The 21,615-nt window shown below is 38.2% G+C and overlaps 1 protein-coding gene across 1 annotated transcript in view; it reads left to right on the top strand.

Annotated features, from left to right (window-relative positions):
* lrp1bb (low density lipoprotein receptor-related protein 1Bb) overlaps positions 1-21,615 on the top strand; it is a 168,402-nt gene that overhangs the window by 142,928 nt on the left and 3,859 nt on the right. The window contains exons 74-89 of the mRNA XM_029530846.1: positions 422-562; positions 853-987; positions 1,172-1,291; positions 1,490-1,731; positions 2,039-2,262; positions 2,556-2,662; positions 4,071-4,187; positions 4,480-4,653; positions 6,385-6,510; positions 7,091-7,255; positions 11,895-12,056; positions 12,620-12,794; positions 13,075-13,179; positions 18,166-18,279; positions 20,276-20,352; positions 21,477-21,567. Coding sequence (XP_029386706.1) covers positions 422-562; positions 853-987; positions 1,172-1,291; positions 1,490-1,731; positions 2,039-2,262; positions 2,556-2,662; positions 4,071-4,187; positions 4,480-4,653; positions 6,385-6,510; positions 7,091-7,255; positions 11,895-12,056; positions 12,620-12,794; positions 13,075-13,179; positions 18,166-18,279; positions 20,276-20,352; positions 21,477-21,567 — 2,275 coding nt within the window. The remainder of the gene's footprint in view (positions 1-421; positions 563-852; positions 988-1,171; positions 1,292-1,489; positions 1,732-2,038; positions 2,263-2,555; positions 2,663-4,070; positions 4,188-4,479; positions 4,654-6,384; positions 6,511-7,090; positions 7,256-11,894; positions 12,057-12,619; positions 12,795-13,074; positions 13,180-18,165; positions 18,280-20,275; positions 20,353-21,476; positions 21,568-21,615) is intronic.

Here is a 21,615-nt window from a genome sequence, read left to right as displayed (position 1 = left end):
AAGCTAGGATAAAAGAACTGTTCGCACAGTTAATGTAACTTTTCATGGCCAACAAGTAGATGACAAAATATTAAAGATTAAATTAAAGATACATCTTAGGCTAGGATTAAAAGATTGTTTTGTGGTTATTTCATTAGCATATTTTATTTTGGCAACAATTGGCTGTATACCATAGAGTTAAAATGTTCATAAAGAAATTCTTCAATTTTTATTCTTTAGTAGCAGCTGATATTGGTGATATTGGACATTGTTTTAGAGCAGTAGTATCACATTGAGTGAGCTCAGTGCATTAAAGGTGAATGGAATAAGATGTTTAAAACATTAATACCACTCATACAGAAGGATCATTTGAAACTGGCATAGCATATATTTGTTTTGCACTGAATGAGTCGGGTTATCAGTTATCTTTGTATTGAAGCAGAGATGGTGGCTGGACGACCTCGGCCATGTGGGAAGGCCGAATTCACCTGCAGTAACAGACGCTGCATCCCAATTCAGATGCAGTGCGACCTCTTCAATGACTGCGGGGATGGCGGCTCAGACGAGCAAGACTGCAAGGCCTGTAAGTGCAGGCCCAGTTGATTTGAGCAAACAGATCAAAGAAGTGTTCACAAGAGATGAAAAGTATCTGGTGTCCTCATTATGATATCAGGGAGCTCAGCAATCTTCTCATTTCTGATATGTTTTGTTATTTATGATAATATATGTGTGCCTATGTTTGAGGTGTGTTTTGTACAACTATCATGAAAGATGATGGGGGCCTCTTGGTTTTAGCACATCAAAAGAAGAGCACAGCAGGTAACTAAGAAGCTGAGAACTAGTGCATAATCAAAGTCATGTGCTTATTTGTAGTTTCCAGTGGAGATGTATGTGGAAAGAAAACAAATCCATGTGGAGAAGATGCAATTTGCAACCAGACATATTCAAATGCGGTTTGCCAGTGCAAACCTGGCTTTAAGAGGAACCTAAAGACAGGCCAGTGTGAAGGTAATATATGATCAGTTCCTCTCCTTTTACCCCTTTATAAACATTATTGACAAATCATTTTCAAGGCAGTAGAATAATTGGTGTCACGTGTAAAAATGTGTTGGGATTTAATCCAAGTGAAATGTCATTAGAATTTCTATATTCACAACTCTTCTTAATTAACTAAATAACTCTCTTTTTTCAGAGATAAATGAATGTCTGCAGTTTGACGCATGTCCCCATTACTGCTCAAACACTAAAGGATCTTTTAAGTGTACATGTGACCGGAATTATAAGGAGATCAATGGTAACTGTATAGCAAAAGGTATGGTCCTAAAGCTGAATATCAACATGATATTTTATATTTGCTGCATGCATGTTATTCTAGTCATTTGACTTTATTGTAAAATCAATCTAATACAAAACAGTATGAATGCACATATGCACCATCTTTAAAACTCAAAATGGATTTCAGCCTGTTTGACACTGCTTTCTCTTTTTACATGTTAATAACACTGGGCAGGGCCAGAAGATCGCATACTCTACATAGCTAACGACACTGAAATCCGAAGTTTTGTGTATCCGTTTAACCAGAGCCATGGACACAAAGTACTCACTCATATCGAGGACAATGCGCGCATCATCGGGATGGACACTCTATTTCACCAGCAAAAATTTATCTGGGCTACCCAGTTTAACCCTGGTGGAATTTTTTACAAAGACTCACTTGAAAGGAGTCAAACTAAAACGAATGTCAGGAACATTGTGAGTATGTCAAACCTGTTACTTTTAAACAGCACACAGTTGAATTTTATTCATATATATTGCCATAACTAACTAACTTTCGTAGGGCAGGGCGAAAGTTTGTTGTTAGGGAGGATCACTCTGGTCCATTTTTTGTCGCACAAGTTTCTTGTGTTTACTCTAAATGTTGTTAATGAGAGATTAGATGATAATCTGTGGAAATGTGCCTGTTAAATATTTTGATATAGTTTGAATGTCCTGGGCCTCAGCTCACTGAATGTTGGCACACGAGAAGAGCGTCTGACTTTGTGGCTATAATTGGTTGCAGTGTTCAGACTTCCGTCGCCCTAGAGATATTTCTGCTGACTGGATCACAGGCAACATTTATTGGACTGATCACTCTCGGATGCACTGGTTCAGCTATTACACAGCCCACTGGACTAAATTACGATATTCAATAAACGTGGGCCAGCTGAAGGGACCAAATTGCACTCGCTTGATTACTGACATAGCCGGGGAACCATATGCCATTGCTGTCCACCCAGTCAAAGGGTAAGTTTTGTGCTGTTGTCCTACAGACGATTCATAACACACATGATTCCGTGACAGTAATATGATGATGGGACAGTAATTTTTTTTTTAATCCTGAAAATGTATTTGTGTAACTTATTTCATTCCTACCAGAGGGATGAGTTGACAAGACATTAACAGTCACATTCAGCAACCAAGTCCTGTCCCCAGAGTAATAACAATATACTATAGTTGTTGTTGTGTGTGTTAGGCTGACGTTAGGTTTTTCACAAGAAGATGGTGTCCGGGAGATACAGTATTTATGTCTGTTGCAGGATGATGTACTGGAGTGTAATTGGTGATCACTCCCATATAGAGGAGTCAGCCATGGATGGATCTTTACGGAGAGTACTCTTGGAGAAAAACCTCAGGAGACCCACTGGTAGGTATTTCCTGTAAAGCCCACTAATCATATTATTTTCATATTTCCATATTCTTCTGCTGTTAACTTTGGTACCCTGAATGTACCCTATGAACTTTAATCATAAATAAAGAGTCCCTGGTCCTTCTTTCCACTTATTCTCTTACTTCAAATAGTAATGTTTATTCCATTTTCATTTCATTAAGACAGGTTTAACAATTATTCAAGTGTCCACATATATTTTAAATATACGTCCTCTTTTGAGAAGCTGAGGCCTGAGGATATAACCTGCATCTTAGACACTTACGTCAGTTCATTGTTCATACGCAATGACTATTGCTGACAGATGAAGTGAATGACAGTTATCTTAAGTGGCTCCGAATGTATATTATATAGTTTTACATTAAATAAACGGACACCTAATACAATAAGGGAAGAGAAGCTAAGTGTGGACTTCCAGGTTATAATTGTCTCAATTCACCATCTCTGCATGTGTCCCGCTCGTTGGTGTGTGTATGTGGTTTGCCCACCTCTACTTCTGATTGGCTAACTGTGAAATTTTACTCTACTTTAGCCAATCATCATCACATTCACTTTTTTTGTAGCGCAGAAATAGTACATATGTTTATGTTACCGACATCACATGGTGTCGGTAACAGCGTTGTAACGATGGAAACATTCATTAGTTAGATTATTTGTAGTAAAAAAAAAAAAAAAGAAAAGTTACGCCATTTTAATGCATTATTCCCATTACTGTGTACAACTATAGTTAATAGACATACAATATGTTTATACATTTTACATATACACTGTAAAACATTCATGCCATGCAGCCAGTGCCGTCATTGTGCTGTGCTAATGTATTTCTCTCCATGGTAGAGGATTTGATTTGGTATCGATATACAAAACAGTGCAAACGCAATTTTTTTTTAGTAACATACACTTTACAGTCACTTGGAATGTGCTGGGGTCTGCAGGGAGATACTTAGTGGTGATCTAGTTTTGAAGAGCTGCTTTGGCCTTCTTTAATTCAAAGGACCTACGCTTCATCTAGGTGTTAGAAAGGAATTCATCATCAGTGGAAATTGCAAACGCATTTAAATACTGCAGCCACGTGCTCATTTATCCAGTCAGACTTTTGGGAGAAAGTAAAAGTGAGTCATTGCTTTGAGATTGTAATGTGGTCACACCTAAATTCTGCCATCCCATTAAAAGAGCAGTATTATTTTTGCTGTAGTACTTTTAACTAGAATATTGACAATTTCATGTAGTTAAAAGCAGATCAGCACAAGGGTATAATGTCTCCTCATCCTGCTGATCTGCTGCATACAGCTATGCTGACTTGAGGGCTTCCTGCATTGAAAAATTGCACAATGATTGCTGTGTAATTTGTCAGGTAAATAAATTTATTGCTTTCATTCTCCCACAGGGCTAGCCATTGATTATTTCAACCAGCGTTTATACTGGGCTGATCCTGAGCTCTCACAGATAGGAAGCATGAGATTGGATGGTTCGGACCCTCTGGTGACAATCAGTGAAAGACACGGTAAAGCCAACTAGAAAACAAGGCACAGCTTCTTCTTTTAAACATTTGTTATTAGTGCTGCATTTCAGTTTCCTCATTTTTTTCCCATTGTGAGATACCACTGCATGTTTGGGGTTTTTTTGGGGGGCGGGGGGTTCTTGTATGGGTAAGCTTCTAAACATTGTGTATTAAGATCTATCCGTTTCACCCTTCTTCCGTATGCGAGTGCAAACTTCCATTATCCCAAAGCTATACATGTTCTGAAAGAGTTACTTGACCTTGTCTGTTTTCTCTCCTCCACTGGGTCTTAAAGGAATCTCTCAGCCATACAGGATTGATCTATTTGAGGATTACATCTATGGAACTGGACTAAAACATGAAGTATTTAAAGTCCACAAGTACAGAAAGCAATCTGTGGAATTTTTCAGTTTGGGAGTGGAGAAGCCAACAAATGTATTAATCGCTCATCGTTACAAACAGCAGGAAGGTAAATTGCCTTGATAATCTTTTCTTCTCTTTAAATGTTGCGTTACAAATACTTGCTATGTGCAGATGTTGTCTTTTGAAGAATGAAGGAGGAATTATATAGATTTAAAAATTAGGATGAGGGCCCAGAAAGATTATTATTCAGAGAGTATGTATAGTTGAAACATTAAGAAGTGAATGTACTCAGGATTTCAGGTCAAGGCATAAATGTAACAGTTGGCATTTAACATTACCAACTAACCACACATTCAAATAACCTTGAAACCAACCACAGATATTGCACTGAAGAGAGCTTTTTGCTGGGTAATTTGCAGTATGTCAGCTAGAGAAAGCTGTTTTACGTACCAGTAATTGTGTATAGACTAACCATGTACAGTAGGCCAAGGCATTTCTATATTGATCTTAGAAGACCTTATCTTTTATCTCTTGATGTATACCCTTGATAAGCTGTGCTTGGGTTGAAGGGTTTTGTTCAAATCCAGTTATAAATATCTTAAACAGCTGTTTTTAGGATGTAATTGAGAATATTAATTTGGACATTGAGTCTATACAGAGTATGAGACAATCCACTGTATATATGTATGTTTTACACCTAAAGTATTGTTAAGATAATGGGTCTGTGATTAATAATGAGCGACCACATCCAATGAAAATTTTTGTCTTTGTGTAATAACAAGTTTACTTTGTTTCTTTAAAAAAAGTATCCATCTATATTTTCAAATGCAGTCAAGACAACCGTGTTTTCAGTCCATGTTCCCCATGCAGTACAGTAGCTTCAGTCATTTGTTACATCCATGGTTTAATGGTTATAGAACATCAGACAGTCCAGTGTCAGTCAGTTTTTCACTTAACAGGCAGCTGTTCTATTCCCCAGAGACTCATTAAGCCAACCATGTAGTGTGTGGGCAGAAGATGTACATGGCTAGCAAAAATGACATGAAGGCATGATTTCTGGTATCTCTCTCTGGGCTTTTATCCTCACATTCTGTGTAAGAAATCTAAGCACCAATTATATGTATTATTATTATTATTATTATTATATGTACCAACACTGGAAACATGAATAATTTGACAGAGGCATAAAGTTGGTAGATAAAATGTTACTCTTTTATTTAAAAATAATCACCTCTGAATCTTTCTAAACGACAATTTCCATTCCATTCTATCAATTCGGTGTTTATGTAGTTCTTGTTTTGTTTTTTGTCTAATGGAGCTATGGTTTGGACAACGTTGATTTGGCCTCTTTAGCATTGTGTAAGATGTCTCTTTTTACTTTAAATTCTTAAATAATTTAAAGTTCTGATTTCCAGAAATCTTTTATAGCTTACACAAATGATCAACACTGAACCGTAACAAATCCATGTTTGTGGAAGTGTTTGGAATTATGATTAATTCAGAGTCCGTTCTCACGTGATATTTTGTCTACCCACGATAGGGTGCAGTGAAAGGAGCACTTCAAGGTCCTTCTAATCAATTAGAAAGAACATTCCATAATGAGTGATTATTCAGTCAGGAGCCAAGATGTGTGAAGTTATTCATATGCTTTAGCCTAGTGCTTCTCCAGGCTTCAAGAAAATAACACCCTTAGAAACACAAATTAAAACACTCAAAAGTGCTCTATGCTGAGAAAGAACAAACAACCTTCTCTTAAACAAATAGGTCTTTTACACCACAGCCAAAACTGTTATCTTTTTTTATCTTTTCTCTGTTGCTCTTTTCACTTTCTCCACAGCACCAAATCCTTGTCTGAGAACGCCTTGTGATTTCATGTGTCTGCTCAACCCAACGGGTGCCAGATGTATCTGTCCAGAAGGGAAGTTACTGGTCAATGGCACCTGTAGTGATGTTAACATCTCAGGTAGGCCCGTTCTTGCATTTTCATGCCACAGGTTAAGCGGACTGAGTCATTATCTTGTCCATTCTAGTTAATGTGATATCAGAATAACACCTTGATGGGAATTTAGTTTAATTTGGCCCAGATGTCCACTTTGATTTAGCACAAATAGTTACTTGCAGTCACACTTAAATGGATTAGATTTTGGTAGGAATAAGTAAAATATCACTTTGACCACACAATACATGTTTTGGCCATAATTCAATAATTCACAGACTAATTAGTTACTGATGATGTGCAGTTTATAACTAAATGATCAAAAGTCAGCCCACTTGGGAAGGAGTGACATATTCTGCAATGTGGTTGGTAATACTGGTGCTAATACTAATACTGCTTACTTTATGTATTAACGGTATCTGTAAGAAACAGGTGTACTCTGAACATCACTAAAAACAAAATGATAACGCCCCCTTGTCATTTATTTGAAAATTCAGGTTTACACCTCTTTGGCTGTTGTCGTCTGACATAAGCAGAATAGCACTGTTTGAAGTGATTGACTTCTACTCACTGCTGCACAGTATATGATACAGACTTCTTTGTTAAGGTGAACTGTGCCGTCCACCATGCGAAAATGGAGGCCGCTGCTTAGCCAATGAGAAAGGAGACTGGCGGTGCTACTGCTGGCCTGATTTTTCAGGCGAACGCTGTGAGGTCAATCACTGTACAGACTACTGCCTAAATGGAGGCACGTGTGTGGGTTCACCTCTGGGTAAGTCTTCCTACAAACACACTGTCAAAGTCTGAAGCATGATTTCTCCGTAAAATATATGTAGCAGTGGAGGCATTGCTACATATTTAAGGCTGCTCAAAATCCATCCACTGTTTGGCTGCATTCACAGTAACATTTATTTTTTTTAGTCCTTTGTAATATTAGGACTATTTTGGTATATATCAGGTATAATCCAGATGTAGCACCCATTACATTCAGCTTTAGGCAGACCAAACATACTGAGGAAACCTGCCACTGCCACAGACAGACAATTTTCAATTTAGAGTAACCTGCCCATTTCCTGCTGCACAATGACCCAATGCATGATGACGTTCAACACATTTGTCTTCCTTTAAACTTTCACGCTTTCCTCACCTCAACTCAAATTTGCCCCATTACATCTGCCAGTTGAACAGTTTTGTCATCAATGCTGCTGTCAAACAAGCCTCAAATATCAACCTTCTTTCAAGTCAAGGTCTCCTTTCATGCTCCCTTGGGTCCAGGAATAGCCAGTTGTACCTGTCAGTTAAGTGAATGCATATGGCAGTCCTGAAATGTCAGTAGTGGAATTGAATCAGGACATAAATCCTTCTTGAATATGCAGACCTTGATTTATGTGACTGCACATCATTCTCCCATCATAATCATCACCAAAAACATAATTTCCATTTGTTGTTCTCAGGAAAAAAAAAAAAAAAAAAAAAAGATTTGCAATTGTTATGTCCAATGCAGTTTGATCCATACCACAGTATTGCCTCCATGCACTTTGTTTGTAATTCCAGAGTCTGGAAGCCAGGTGTTTTGTTGTTGTTGTTGTTTCTTTTGGTTTGTTTGTTTGTTTGTTCGTTTTTTAATCAGTTGTACATTGGTGATGCAAACTTTTATTTCACTCGCATTTAATATGTTTCATAAAATTTGAGGTTTTGCTGTATTTGCACAAAAATGAAAACGAATGTGTCTGAATATATGGCTAAAGATGAGCAAAGAAGGCATTAACAATTTTCCGCAAATTCCCACTTTAATGACAAATTCACAGTCAATCAGTGGCTGGAATTCTTCATTGAATTCCTTTTTTCCTCTCTTTGGTTGGGCTAGTGGCACTTAAATGAAAATATTGGCAGTAAAGCCAACACATTCAAACACCAATACAAATTATAACTCATGTTGTTGTATTGTCGTGAAATTAATCGGCAGCAAAACATACTTTATGAAATGATGAAACAGAAAAAAGCCATTCATAGAATAAATAAACAAATTTGTAGTTCACAAGAGTGAAAGCTGAGGGGTTCTAGATGGGTGTAATCAGGCATCTCATTAATTTCTGGTGTTGGCAACAAGGAAATAACACATGTAACACAAGAAACAAGATTTGGTTGTCCTGCTCAGTGCAGTGTTTTTCTGCACTTGACTCAGTGCAACTCATCTGTTCAGTCTATGCAATCTTATTTTTTAAAAATAACAGTTAAATTCACTTAGTAATATGATGTACCATACAGTACAGTAACTTTGCCTGAAGATTTTTGTGCCCAGTACAGTCACTGCTTGGTTTAAGGATACATGCAACCTTGTATCGCTCAACTGTCATCCTCCATGCAATTTTGGTCTTTCTCTGTCTTCTTCCTTGAGGATAACTCAGGCAATATTTGAACAAGGGATTTCAGTTGATGCTTTGGCCATCTCATTAAATATTTTCCTTCAGTGTCACACAATACATCCATCCTGAGTGGCCATGAAGTTAAGAAGGGGCATAATGAGGGCTCCACTGTTTAAATTCTATTCTGCTAAAGGGCCTGATAATAGAAATCTTTTTACTATAGAAGAGCTTAGAAGATTTTCCAAACTGAAACCATTTTCCTTACACATGAGCTTTTCCTTTTCTTGGTTGCACCTATTATTTCTCTTGAGGGTGATTTCATTTTAGAAGGGAAATGGTTAAGGGAACACTCAGCAACTACTCTGTGTGCCCAATATGTTAGTTTGTGTTGTGATTACAAATATGTAGACTGATTTATTTTTAGTTTCTTTTATATAATTCCTCTTATCTCACATGCATATAAATTATCCATGTAACCTCATTGAGTGGAGGAGTGGCACTTGTATAACGCTATCTGGAAGAGAACAGAGTAAGAGAGATGCAAAAACCACCAGGCGGAATCCAAACAGGACACAATAAAATCCACTGTTTACGTCCGTTCCACAACAGTTTGCATGTATTTCTTCAATACTGAGCATTGACCATTCTCAGCCAAACCATATACTAGATTTTGTGAAAGTGAAATTCTATATATTGAATTTTTAAAACCACCACTTGCCAGGTAAAACATTTTAAAAAGAAAGCCCGAGGCCACATATAATAACATTTTTTATCCAATCTGACAGTTCTGAATCCCCACCTGCACAAGCCTGACTCAGGTTAAGTGGTAAAAGTAAAGGGTGAACTTGATGCCTCACATTTAATTTACTAACAGCAAAAGCACAAGTTACACTGCCTACACTAGAGTTTTTCTGTAAAATCTTACTGAAACTGTGTGCAAATGCTGTGCTGAGCTTACATTTGCAGTGTGCAACGCAGAGCATTACCGAATGTAACGCTAACTCCTGCAGTTGCACACAAACCAAAAATTGCTCTTAGTTTTGAAACGACTCAGAAATATTGAATGGAGTTTTACAGAAATTAAACTAAGCAAAAAGTATACTGCAATAGCTTTAATGGCAGTCAGAGCTTATTCTGCTCTGTCAGTTTAGAAATATTAACTCCAGCACTCATTGTGTTAACAAAGACATGTCTGGAGGGAAAATGATTCTATGAACATTTTAAACTCAGATTATCCCTCCAACAGAAATGCAGAATGCAAAATTACCAAGTAGTGTAGTGTGAGCTACATGGCTACGGGGCTGTGTACCATACAAATAGTCATGTCTGTGTATTGCTGACTTCTCTGACCGCCCACCACCCTGGCTCAAACTGGCCTTGATGCTTCTGCCTGTTCATTACAAGACAGTGTATGTCTTGGAAGGAAGTGGGAATATGAAGATTTAATTTCACCAAAGTACCTGCTGAAATTGTGTTATAACCAAAAATAACCACACTCATTCTACTCCAAAAGTGAAATGGAGCACTTTGGAGCACTGCAGTGCTCATGACTCCATCGCCAAAATGTCAGTGACACTAGGGACACACTCACACGTGCCTTACTGTATATTTACACATGGTTAAAGCTCTCTATTTACACGCTGATCTATTTTAGTCTGCGTTTTGACTAGTTCCAGTAAACATGAGTTTACTGAGACATAAAATATGTTTATATTAATAGTGGCTGTTTTAACAGTATGTGTGTGTTTTGTTTATATTAAGGATGGCTCAGAGAATTATCAACTCACCCTGCATTTCCCCTTAGCTTTGTTGAGTATCTCAGTATCATTCAGCTCATTGTTCTACCTTTTAATCTACTGTTTTTCTTGCAACCTTGTTAGCAGCTGTGACCACAAGCTGCTTCAGGGAGAAAAAAAAAACCTCATGTTTAGCCTAGCACCGAAAGGCACGACACACGCAGTCAAGGTTGGTGACTAGCTGGTGAAAGTAGTGAAGGACTTAACTGCTTCTCAGCCAGACATTTCCTCATTGAGGTGTCATTTAAAATATAAAATGTAAACACTTAAATAGCAATAAACTAGCCTTGACACATAAAGCATGCATTTTGTCATCATGTTGAATTCATTCAATGGTTTTATGGAGCCAAAGCAGTCAAGGAGTGGTTATTCTTCCAGATGATTAAATGTAAGAGAAAATGGGGAAAAAAAATAGCTCTCTCGTGTTAAAGCCACTGATTAGGATGCTTCCTGAATAGCTCCTTTAGAGATATTCCAGGCATGTCTGACGAGGAGGGAAAAACCATGTAAAGAGCGACAGCACACTGGAAAAATTATATGCATCTTACGTCTAGCCTGGAACAATCTCAAATCCCCTAGATGGACCTGGAGGATATAACTGAGGAAAAGGTCATCTTAACTACTCTCCACAGGTGCCAATCTGTGGTCACCTTGAACCACACATGAATATGTGTCTAAAATGATGGATGGAAGAACGGATCTTTACCTTTAATCTCACTGACGCCCTATTTATTTTACTGCTTCCGTAGTACTGATCCTGGCTTGATGACTGGGCGTATCATTTCCACACAACATGCAACTGTCATTGATAAATTGTAACCTTATATTTAAGCACACTATAAAGGAGTCAGTTATTTGACAGCTGTGCCATGTAACTTTGTGCCATCCTTCTTGAAAGACCGTTATTTTCAGCCATGACCGTGACAGCACTTCACTTTTTTTGTGTTCTACTGTTTGTTTTTGTCATATTTGAACAAAATCAACTTAGTTGTCAAAGAAATAGCCACATGGATTTCATGTTATGCCTCAGACACTGAAAGAGCAACATGAAACAGCCATTTTGAATTATACCTTTGTAAAAAAAGAAAGAAAAGAAATCATATGTTATTTGAGTTATTGCATCCCTTTGTAATACAACATTTAGAAGAGTAAAATATATCCAAATTATACACAGACATTACCAATTAACAGTGTGGAAGAAGGGTTGATTCTCCTCATGCTCTTTTTGTGCTAATATTTTCTTTTCTAGGTAAGCCTACGTGCCGCTGCAATGTTGGTTTCTCAGGGCCTTTCTGTGAGAAAAGGATTTGTGACAACTACTGTTTAAATGATGGAACATGTGACATCACTGAGGGAAACCAGCCTGTGTGTCGCTGTATGGCAGAATACACTGGTGACCGTTGTCTTTACCGTGAGTCCTGTCATCAGCACTTGACAACACACAAGTGATGATTGTTATCATGCCTGCACATGATTGACATTAAACTTTCAAGTCTAGCCACAAGAGAAGCCCCAGCAAAGACATTTTCAAGGTTTGAAGTCACTTATTCTGCATAAGTTCTGTAGAGCTAAGTATTTAGAAGTTCACACAGCATGTGGAACAAAAACAACCCTCGGAAGTATTTTCATTCTACAAAACCACATTTGCCTCTATTTACAGATGAACAAAATCAAAATACTGCCATCAAATAACCTTTGGGTGTTGCTGTGCTGAGGTGATAATGCATTTTCTTTTGCAATGCTTTGACATAATGGGTTGCAGGAAAACAATTTCAACAACACATCATTAGTATTTTCCTACTCTTGCTTGCCTGAGGGGTAATATGTTTTCATCTGTGCCTAAGATGTCATTTGATGTGGATAATTAAGTCCCATTAAAGCCCTGTACAATTCCAATCAAAACAGCTTAAACTATGTTCCCGGTTTCTCATTACACACTACCCCCTCTCTCTTATCTCTCTGAATGTGGAACAGACATCTGTCATCACTACTGTGTGAACTCCAAAGCCTGCACGTTATCTAGCAGTGGCTATGTGGAGTGTGTGTGTCCTGCCAGGTTTGAGGGAAACAAGTGCGAGGTGGACAAGTGTCTGCGATGCCATGGAGCTCCTTGCCTCATAAATGAGGAAACGGGAGATGTGGTTTGCAAGTGAGTGCTACTTGTCGTAATTGTTACTAAACTTCATACTCCTTCATTGATGGAAGAAGCTGCTAGTTAGATTAACTGATTCATTAAATCTCAACTGTGTTGAGTCACATACCCTAAAGCAAGTTTGGTTTTTGTAATGTCAGTGAATTGGAAATTAGATTAAATCTCCCTTCTTATATGGATCACATGCATGTTTGGCAATATCACCAGGCTTTTTTGCTTCTTGTTAAAGTGCAGCCTTCTGCTTGTCAATGACATCCATTATTTCTTCACCCTATAGTTGCACAAATGGCAGAATAGCACCAAGCTGTCAGCTGTGTGACGGTTATTGCTACAATGGAGGCACCTGTCACCTGGACCCTGACACCAACCTGCCTTTCTGTCAGTAAGTCACTGCTTAATGGGTAAGGAAAGTGGGGAAAAATTTAATGCTCTCCACTATTATTCACTCTTACTGTTTATATTCATGTGCTGGCTCTGTGCCCCAGAATGCCTGGCCTTAGAAGCAGAACTGAAAATCATCACAGGATCCAACTTTCCTGGTGTAAGAACAGTATGAGTTAGATGTTTTCCTCTGGAAACAAAGTTGAGGGAAGGTTTGATATCACTATGTGGAGGCCAAGCCACAGCAGGGGTCTGAGTGCCAGTACATCATCTTATGCTGTGTGACACCTCACTGCAGCTTAACGTTTTTAGGCAGATGAAAAAAAAAAAAAAAAAGATTTCAAACCCCTTCAAAGCTTCCCATTCCGAACATATCACACTGTTCCTCCTTGCAGTTAAGAGCTGATGTCAGGCCTCTCTGACTCTCTTCAGTAGTAGGTTTTTAGAAGTTTGTTCTCTAAAAATGAAGCTAAGCTATGTCAGTGGTTGAACATTGCATGAAACTCAATGGCAAAAACTTATAACGGACAATAGTTTGACTGGCAGACATGAGCAAATCCCTGTGAAAGGGCTGCCCATAGATTAATATCATTTTAGACAGAATCACATGAATTGCTGTTAAACTCTCTCCGAGGAGCAAATTGGAAATCCATTTCAAAAGCCAACTCTGTATTTTTGAACTGCCCATTGTCCACTCTAGTTCTTTTAAAATCAGTGGCCCTCACTTACAAATTCCAGGGGATAGAATCAATTTCTATGCAAATGATCCCATCTTATTCAATGAGGTTAACGGATCCTGATAATGTGTTTCATCATTTGCTGCAAAGAACAGAGCTTATGTGAGATGATGGATATGTCTGTGTCAAAAAATCATAGCGTTTGACCTTAATCCTCTGAGTAAATGTATATTTCATCAAGTCTTCCCAAGTGGAAACCTTGCAGGGCAGAGATTCAATTATAATGATAATTCCTGCATTAAACATTAAAAACTAAAAATGTTGAAGAGATTTTCAGAACACATTAGTAGTAAAGACAACTATGGTAAACATCCAAGCCTTCGCCATCATTCACTGAGAAATATTAAATCGGACCTTGTACGCTCATTTCCAGCTTTATATTTTCATTCTCCACAAGAGATGTTTTGAGCCATTCAGAATTCAAATAAAGTGCTGATGTATCTCAAACTCCCTGTTTGAGATTACCCTCCTTCACGTGAGCTTCTGCCTGAAACATGCAATAATAAATCAGGCCTCATAAAGTTATAACGTATCAGAGTGGACTGCACACTTCAGTTTGGTAAATATTACTTTTGTGCATGCTATGTGGCATGAACAGGAATTCATTCTTTAAACCACAGTGAAATAATCAGGTGCATCTCTTCCTATATATTGCCCTCTTAAAAGCAGTGTATGTGAAAAAATTGCTACAACTGGATAAAGTCAAAATTGTCAATGAAATGCAGTGTGGAATAAAATTGTATTCTACTGCAGCTGAACAACTGCATAACGAGCCTGCATTACTCGTTGTTTGTATGCTTGAGCACATTAATGCCTATTAAACTACTCTAGCAGAGTTTTGTGTGGTTGGCCTCAGGACATCATGAAACTAGTAAAAACTTTTGGAAAGTAAACATTCAGTGCAGTCTGATCCCTCAGCTTTTGTCTCACAGGGATTTAATGTGCACATCCAAGTCTTGACATTACATATATGCATGGGTGTAGGAAGCATTTAAAATGTCAGTGGGACAATTTCATTGGAGGAGATTCTTCTCCAGAAAATGTTTAACACAGAAGATGTCATTTCCTGTAATCTGGTGCCTTCTAACGGTTTTTGGCCCTTTGATCTGACTATAATGTGAGAGAAATGATGGGCACACTTTGTAATTATACCCAGAGGAAGTGCTTGGACCCAGATCACATATTTGTGGTTATTAAAAAGCTGAAAGTACTGTAAAAGAAAAACTTTTTGATTACTAGTTCAGAGCCACCTCTAGTAGCATTAGTGCATTTTTTTTTCCACTAGAAGCACCATAACTTCATAATTAGACCACTAGAACTGTGAGCAGCCATTTTGATCTTCAGTAAGTTAAAAAAGGTCCTGAACATTTTGACCCTTAATTCAACTACCATGTGTCGGTCCACAACAAGCATAAGCAACGCCTTGCCTTTGTGTGTGTGAAAGAGAGAGTTGGCAGCAGTGAAATATGGACTAGACTCTCATTGATTTATGTTTTTACTCAAACATGTGGAAGGGGTTAGATAATGAAGCACTGACACAGCACTCTGAAAACAACACTTACTGGACAGACTGATGCACATGGTAAGTGGAGGGGTCAAAACTAATAATATTAAAAAGTGGATGGGGCTTGTCCCACCTTCATATAATGGTAGCTAGGCCCATGCATATATGTGACGGAAAATAATGGAAAGGATAGTATGTCCTCTATAAAAGCTGCTCAACTGTTAAATAGCATTAATGGATTATGGAATTTGTGACAAATGATAATTACCAGATGTTAAAGTTTATCAAATACTTAACTACTGATTAATCCAATGTGCTCTAGAAGTTAAACTGGTCAAGAGCCAAGATGGAGCTAACAGAAAAGACAAGATAGACCAGTTTTGACTCAAATTGGGTCCATCTAAGGAAATTGGAATGAGGAGACATCCGTTTCTCTTCATGCTCTGAGGCCCACTTTTGTTTACAAGAAAATGTTTTTTGAGTTTTCAGTTGCTGAGTAGTTAGATAATATCTTTTTTTCCCCTGAAAATATGTTCTTGATGCGCCTAAATATTTATATTTTTTCCTCCTATTCTATTCTGAAAAATACTTTGAAACTCTTCCAGACAAGAGAGGACTCTGAATACTGCTTGCCAATAATATAAATACACAATTTAAAGTGTTTTGAACAGGTCCTGTCTTTCACTCAAGTGAAATGGCATGTTTTAATTATTAGAGCTATATAATCAAGTTGATGGTATTTAGCTCTCTACCATGGTGTGTTAATCACATTGCTCTGAGGTCAACATACGGAAGTAGGTTTTGCATATAAAGAATCTACTTTCACTTTTTTTGACCATTCACCACTTCGAAAAAGTCTTTTTCACAGAGATACATTTTCATAGGCTTGAATTCATTTAACTAATCTGAAGAAAGCATTGGTTGTCAAACCGCAAAACAATTACAGAGAGCCAAAGTCATCATCAGTTCTGGGCTCTGGTCCACTAGCATCTGTAAGCTTAATGCAACTATGCATTCATTAAAAAGTTTTTCCATTATTGTCAGAAAAACGATGTAATTCTTTTTTCTTTTTTGAGTTTTCATATTCTGAGAAAAACTAAATCCACCACAGCCCTTAAGCTTACAAATTGATGCACTCAACATGTATTATGTCCACAGTACTGCAGTGTGGGCAGTTGCATCATCATAACTTGGTTTTGTCTATGTTCATAAAGTTGACTTTCACTCTTCTCTAAAGCCAGCTTACCCAGTTATTTGGACAAACATTTCCCAAGCAGTCAGTTCTCCCTGTCTTGTTATCTTTACAGACATGTCTGACCTAATCACAACCCCTCAACTCTGTCAATCCATGATGTGAAGTCCCCTAAAGGCCTGTAAAATAAGAAATATATTAAACAGCAATTTAAAATTTTTGGCTTCTGTCTTTTGCCCAAGCAGATCTTGTTGTGCTGTTTCCAGTACATTGACAATAAAGGGGAATGTGATTAAAAAAAAAAACAAAAAAAAAAACTACACCACAATCCAGAATTAACTTCAGATCTCTAAATTACCACTTCTTCTTTTTTTTTTTTCCCCTAATGTTCTTGATTTCGCTTATGAGTCACTTTAGGACGGTAAAAAGACTGTTGACTGACTGACAATATCTATATGATTGTTTTAGTTTTATGAAATTAACCCTATTAAACCCACAAGTGTACCTTCTAAAAATCCCATTCTCATTAGCCCCTTATTGCTCTAAAGCCAGAGGAATGCAGTTTTTTCTCCTTAAACTGCAGAATTGACTTTTTCTAACAAGCTCTGATTTATTCGTGTGTGCCACTTATTTGAGTCAATAAACTTGTGAGCTAGGTTAGGTAAGATTTGGATCAGTCTAACCCTTTCTCTGGAGCTTTGCTGCTTTGTTTCTATGTTTCTCAATCGATTCTCATCCTCCATCTTTGCTAGTGGCGTCTAGAGTCACATCTCCGCATTGGACACTCCTATTGGATCCCCTGGGTGATGTCACAACCCATATGTGTCTAATTCAGACTAATAGCTGTCAGTGGAGCCAAAGTAAATGGGATCCCTCTGGTATTTTTCTGATCTCAGAGTGAGGAGAAGTTGGTCTGAGTTTATTGTAGTGACAGAATAAAGACAGAGAAACTGGGACAATAAGATATTTAGACCATTAGAGGCTTTGGAGCTGATTTTTACAGAGAGATGAACAAAAGAACAACCATGATTACTGCTCACATGAATGAGAGGAACTCCATATTACAGGGAACGCAAATCTTTACTGAATAACCTACAGAAATAGGTCTGTAAAAGGCAGAGCACTTACTTAAAATGTTTAAAAAAAAACATTAAAACCACACCTTTTATCGGGAATAACACAAAGTGAAATGGAAAAGCCTTTCTGTGGGTCTAAAAGGGTTAAGAGAAAGTAACAAGTTTGTTTTTGTGTCCACTTCTTATTTGTTTTGTTTGTCTTACAATCATGTACCTTATTTCTGAAGAAAATGCCCGCCTCAGAGGTGAGAGCACTGTAACAGACTCTTTCTTTGCAGATGTTCCCCTCACTTGGTGAGCAATGAAGTTGATTTATCTCAATATTATTTATTTGTTAATTTGTTTGATGCAGACACAACATTGACTTATATCATTTTATAACTGAAGCTGCTGAAGTCTCCAATTCATCAAGCAGTCAACAGTTCAACAGTATACATTCTCTGGGCCCGTTTATCACTCCAAAAACAATGTTTTGCAGCTGCACGTCAGGGTTCAAGAACCAACGTTGTGATGAGCTGGCCAACCCCTGCGATTACTTCTGTCAGAATGAGGGGATGTGCACATTAACAGCTCTTAACAAACCACGCTGCAAGTAGGTCCCTCTCATCTCTCAGCTGTATTCAGAGCCCACTCACCCCCTTTTCCACACCCCCACCCCAACTCCATCTGGCTTCATTTCAGCCTCAGTCCAGTACAGTACATGGGCTCTTTGTCACAGTGCTGCCTTGTAGCAACTTGTTATGTAACAAGTGATGGAAAAAGTGATGACCTGTCAGAAAGTAATATCAAAATTTAAAGTATTTTACAGTTGACTGTTCTCAGAATAGCCTGAAAACCGTAAACTGTAAAATAAATTGATGACATTGTGTTGCTGTGAGATTATTTTTTCTAGATTAGGATAATTTTTAATTCCCTTTGGATATATCCTATTCTTTCCCTCATGTCTTTATGTGAGTAGTTAGCACAAGAAATCCAATGACGACCTGGATTACTTCTGTCGCTGTCCTTGTGTTGGCCTTTAGTGGTGGCCCACCTTGATAACAGCACCCACAATTGTACTTTCTATTAAGACATTAGACAAAAATGTTTTCTCTCACATTCCTTTCAACGCCTCTTATAATAATGATTGAAAGATAAAATTGCTTTTTACTTTGAAGTGACTGAGTCTCTGAGATCTCATCTCTTTTGGTAGAGAGAGTTGGCCAAAATGCCAAAGAAAGTACCTCCCAACCTCTCTAGGAAAGTCACCAATCAAATGCAGTGGCCTAATAAGCTTCAAAGGAACTATTTGATATTTTGAGAAATAGACATATTTGTGAAGAATTTCATGAGGAGATCAGGGGCAAAACACAAATAGAAGCCCCCCTGTAAAATGTAAGCATGTTATTGTAGTTATTGTACAGGACAAACAAGACGTAACATGCAAGACAGTTTAGACCTCTGAGTTAAGGCAGAAGGCCTTTTTTTTTATTTAATCTTTTGATAAAATAATCTTTTTTTAATAATCTTTTCTTTGGGGACATGTTACTGGCAGTACTCACAGCTGCAGCAGTAAAAAACAGAATGAGATATATTTATTTCTTCATTCATGTGAAACTGACTTCCTTTCGAGCACAGCTCTCTTATATTGTTCTATTTTGAGCAGGTATTTATCCAAATGGCACTTATTGCATAATAAGTTGCTGCATGACTCTGTACCTTTGCTGCCCCTCACTGCCACACCTTCACCCATCTCATGCGGTCCTCACACAGCACACAGAGACCGGGGGGGGGGGGGGGGGCAGAAATGTGACACTGTCTTTGTGATGTCGGCATCAGACTGTGCATGGTGTTAAGTTGAATATTTTTGTTGTTGATCAATCATCACGTATAAGTATGGTATATCTTAGACGGCCGAGTATCTCATCTGTAATTGACATTACCTTCAACATAGGTTAAAAGAATTTATTAAGCTCATAGGGAATTAGTCCTTTCATGGTTTATGCTTCCACAAGCAGATCAAAGTCCCTGTTGTCCCCAGTTTCCCATTAAAATTCATGCTGCTATGACATTTCGTTGGAGGAAGCAGTGATTCATTTCCTACGTGTATGGGGCTGCATTCTTATATTTGATAGCCTGATGTTCTGATTGTTAGAGTGCATGTAATTCAGAGTAATTTTATTCTGTCATCATCTGGTCACACCCACCAAATCACTCATGCTTTACAGACCCATCTGCGTCAGTCGTGTGAAATTAGATATCACTTCCTCTAACAAGGGTCATACATCACGCCCATCGGAAACCATTGGAGCACGAATGAGATGACGACTTTTTGCCCTGCTGTCATCCTTTGATTTTTGTCCCACAATGAATAAATTTACACACACTGTGTATGCGCACGATATGTATACACATAGTGCTCTCTCTGCAGGTGGTGTTTGTTTGTCTTGGATCAAAGCACTTCATAGCCAGTCTGAATCACAATGTGTTGTATATGTAAGCCGCAGTCACATCATACTGTAGTTCACTATGCAAAGGTGTTTTCTCAGCAGCCTTTTCACTACAAAAAGTATGATCAAATATTTATGCTCTCCTCTGACCTCCTTCAGATGTTCAGCCAATTGGGCAGGAACTCAGTGTGAGAGACCAGCCCCTAAGAGCAGCAGATCAGACAACACCAGTGGAGGTGAGAATGGGCTCTATTATAAAACTTTAAAACTTCCTCTGTAAACAAATGTGTGGGTATACATTAATCCACTCAAGGTGAATGGTTGTCTTTTTTCTTGTGTTCTTACTGACAGATTTCCACTTAAAATCCAGCACCACAGTTAAACTAAAAAAGCCATGATTGGCAGGCCGGCTCAAGAATTACTGAACTCCATCCAACCTAACCAGTTTGCATTATTTGAACAAGAAAGCTCTCCCAGGTTTATCTCATTTGAGTTGGAGGAGCTACTGTTGCCGGCCCAAAGCTCAGTGATATCGTCTGTCTTAGATTTAATTTTAGGAAAACTCAGTGGCCTCAGAATTACTTTGATTCTCCATGGCATAGATTCAACAAAGTGCTGGAAAAATCCCTCAGAGATCTTTGCCCAAAACTGGCACAACATAGCATCACACAGTTGCCGCAAATCGGCCTCGCATCCATAATGTCAATGTTGATTTTCCCTAAATCTGCTTTCTTGGGTTGAGGTCTGGTGACTGTGTTGGCCAAAAAATCATTTTGAGATGATTTGAGCTTTGGGACATGGCTGCACTGTGCTCATAATGCCTGGACATGATCAGCAACAATACTCGGTGAAGCTGTGGAGTTTAAACAATGTTAATTTGTCCCCATTAGGCCAGGGCATATTTTTCCAGTCTGCTATTGTCCAATTTGGGGGAGACATAATCTTTTTCCTGTCCTTAGCTGACAGGTGTGGAGTCTGACGGGCGCCTCTGTTTTCAGTTGCCCATTCGCTTCAACATTTGAAGTGTTTTGCTTTCAGAGATACTTTCCAGCACACCTTGGTTGGATGTAGTAATCATTTGAGTTACTGTTGCCTTTTCATCAGCTCAAACCAGTCTGCCCACCCCATTTTACCCAGAGAACTTTCTGTAAACCCCAGCGAGTTGTTTTTCTTTCTTTCTTTCTTCCTTTCTTTCCTTAGAGATCACAGTTTTCTTGAAATCTCCAGGCTGGCACCAGCAACCATTGCACACTCAAAGTCATTTAAATAACTTTTCTTCCCTGGCATCACTACCCTGAATTTTACTCTCCTCATTCATTGCTCATTGTTCCACAACATCTCACTTCTGTCTGTTCCACAGGAAGCATAGCTATCATTGTGCCTCTGGTCCTGCTGGTAATCCTGATTGTAATGGTGGTGGGAGGCGTTTACATCTGCAGACGGAGGCAAAGGTAAGTAAATAAATAAAGAAACAAAATATGAATAAAATAAGAGCCTTC

This window comes from Echeneis naucrates, chromosome 21 (genome assembly GCF_900963305.1).
Source record: "Echeneis naucrates chromosome 21, fEcheNa1.1, whole genome shotgun sequence".
Taxonomy (NCBI): Eukaryota; Metazoa; Chordata; class Actinopteri; order Carangiformes; family Echeneidae; genus Echeneis; species Echeneis naucrates.
This window is presented reverse-complemented; position numbering and strand designations above follow the sequence as displayed.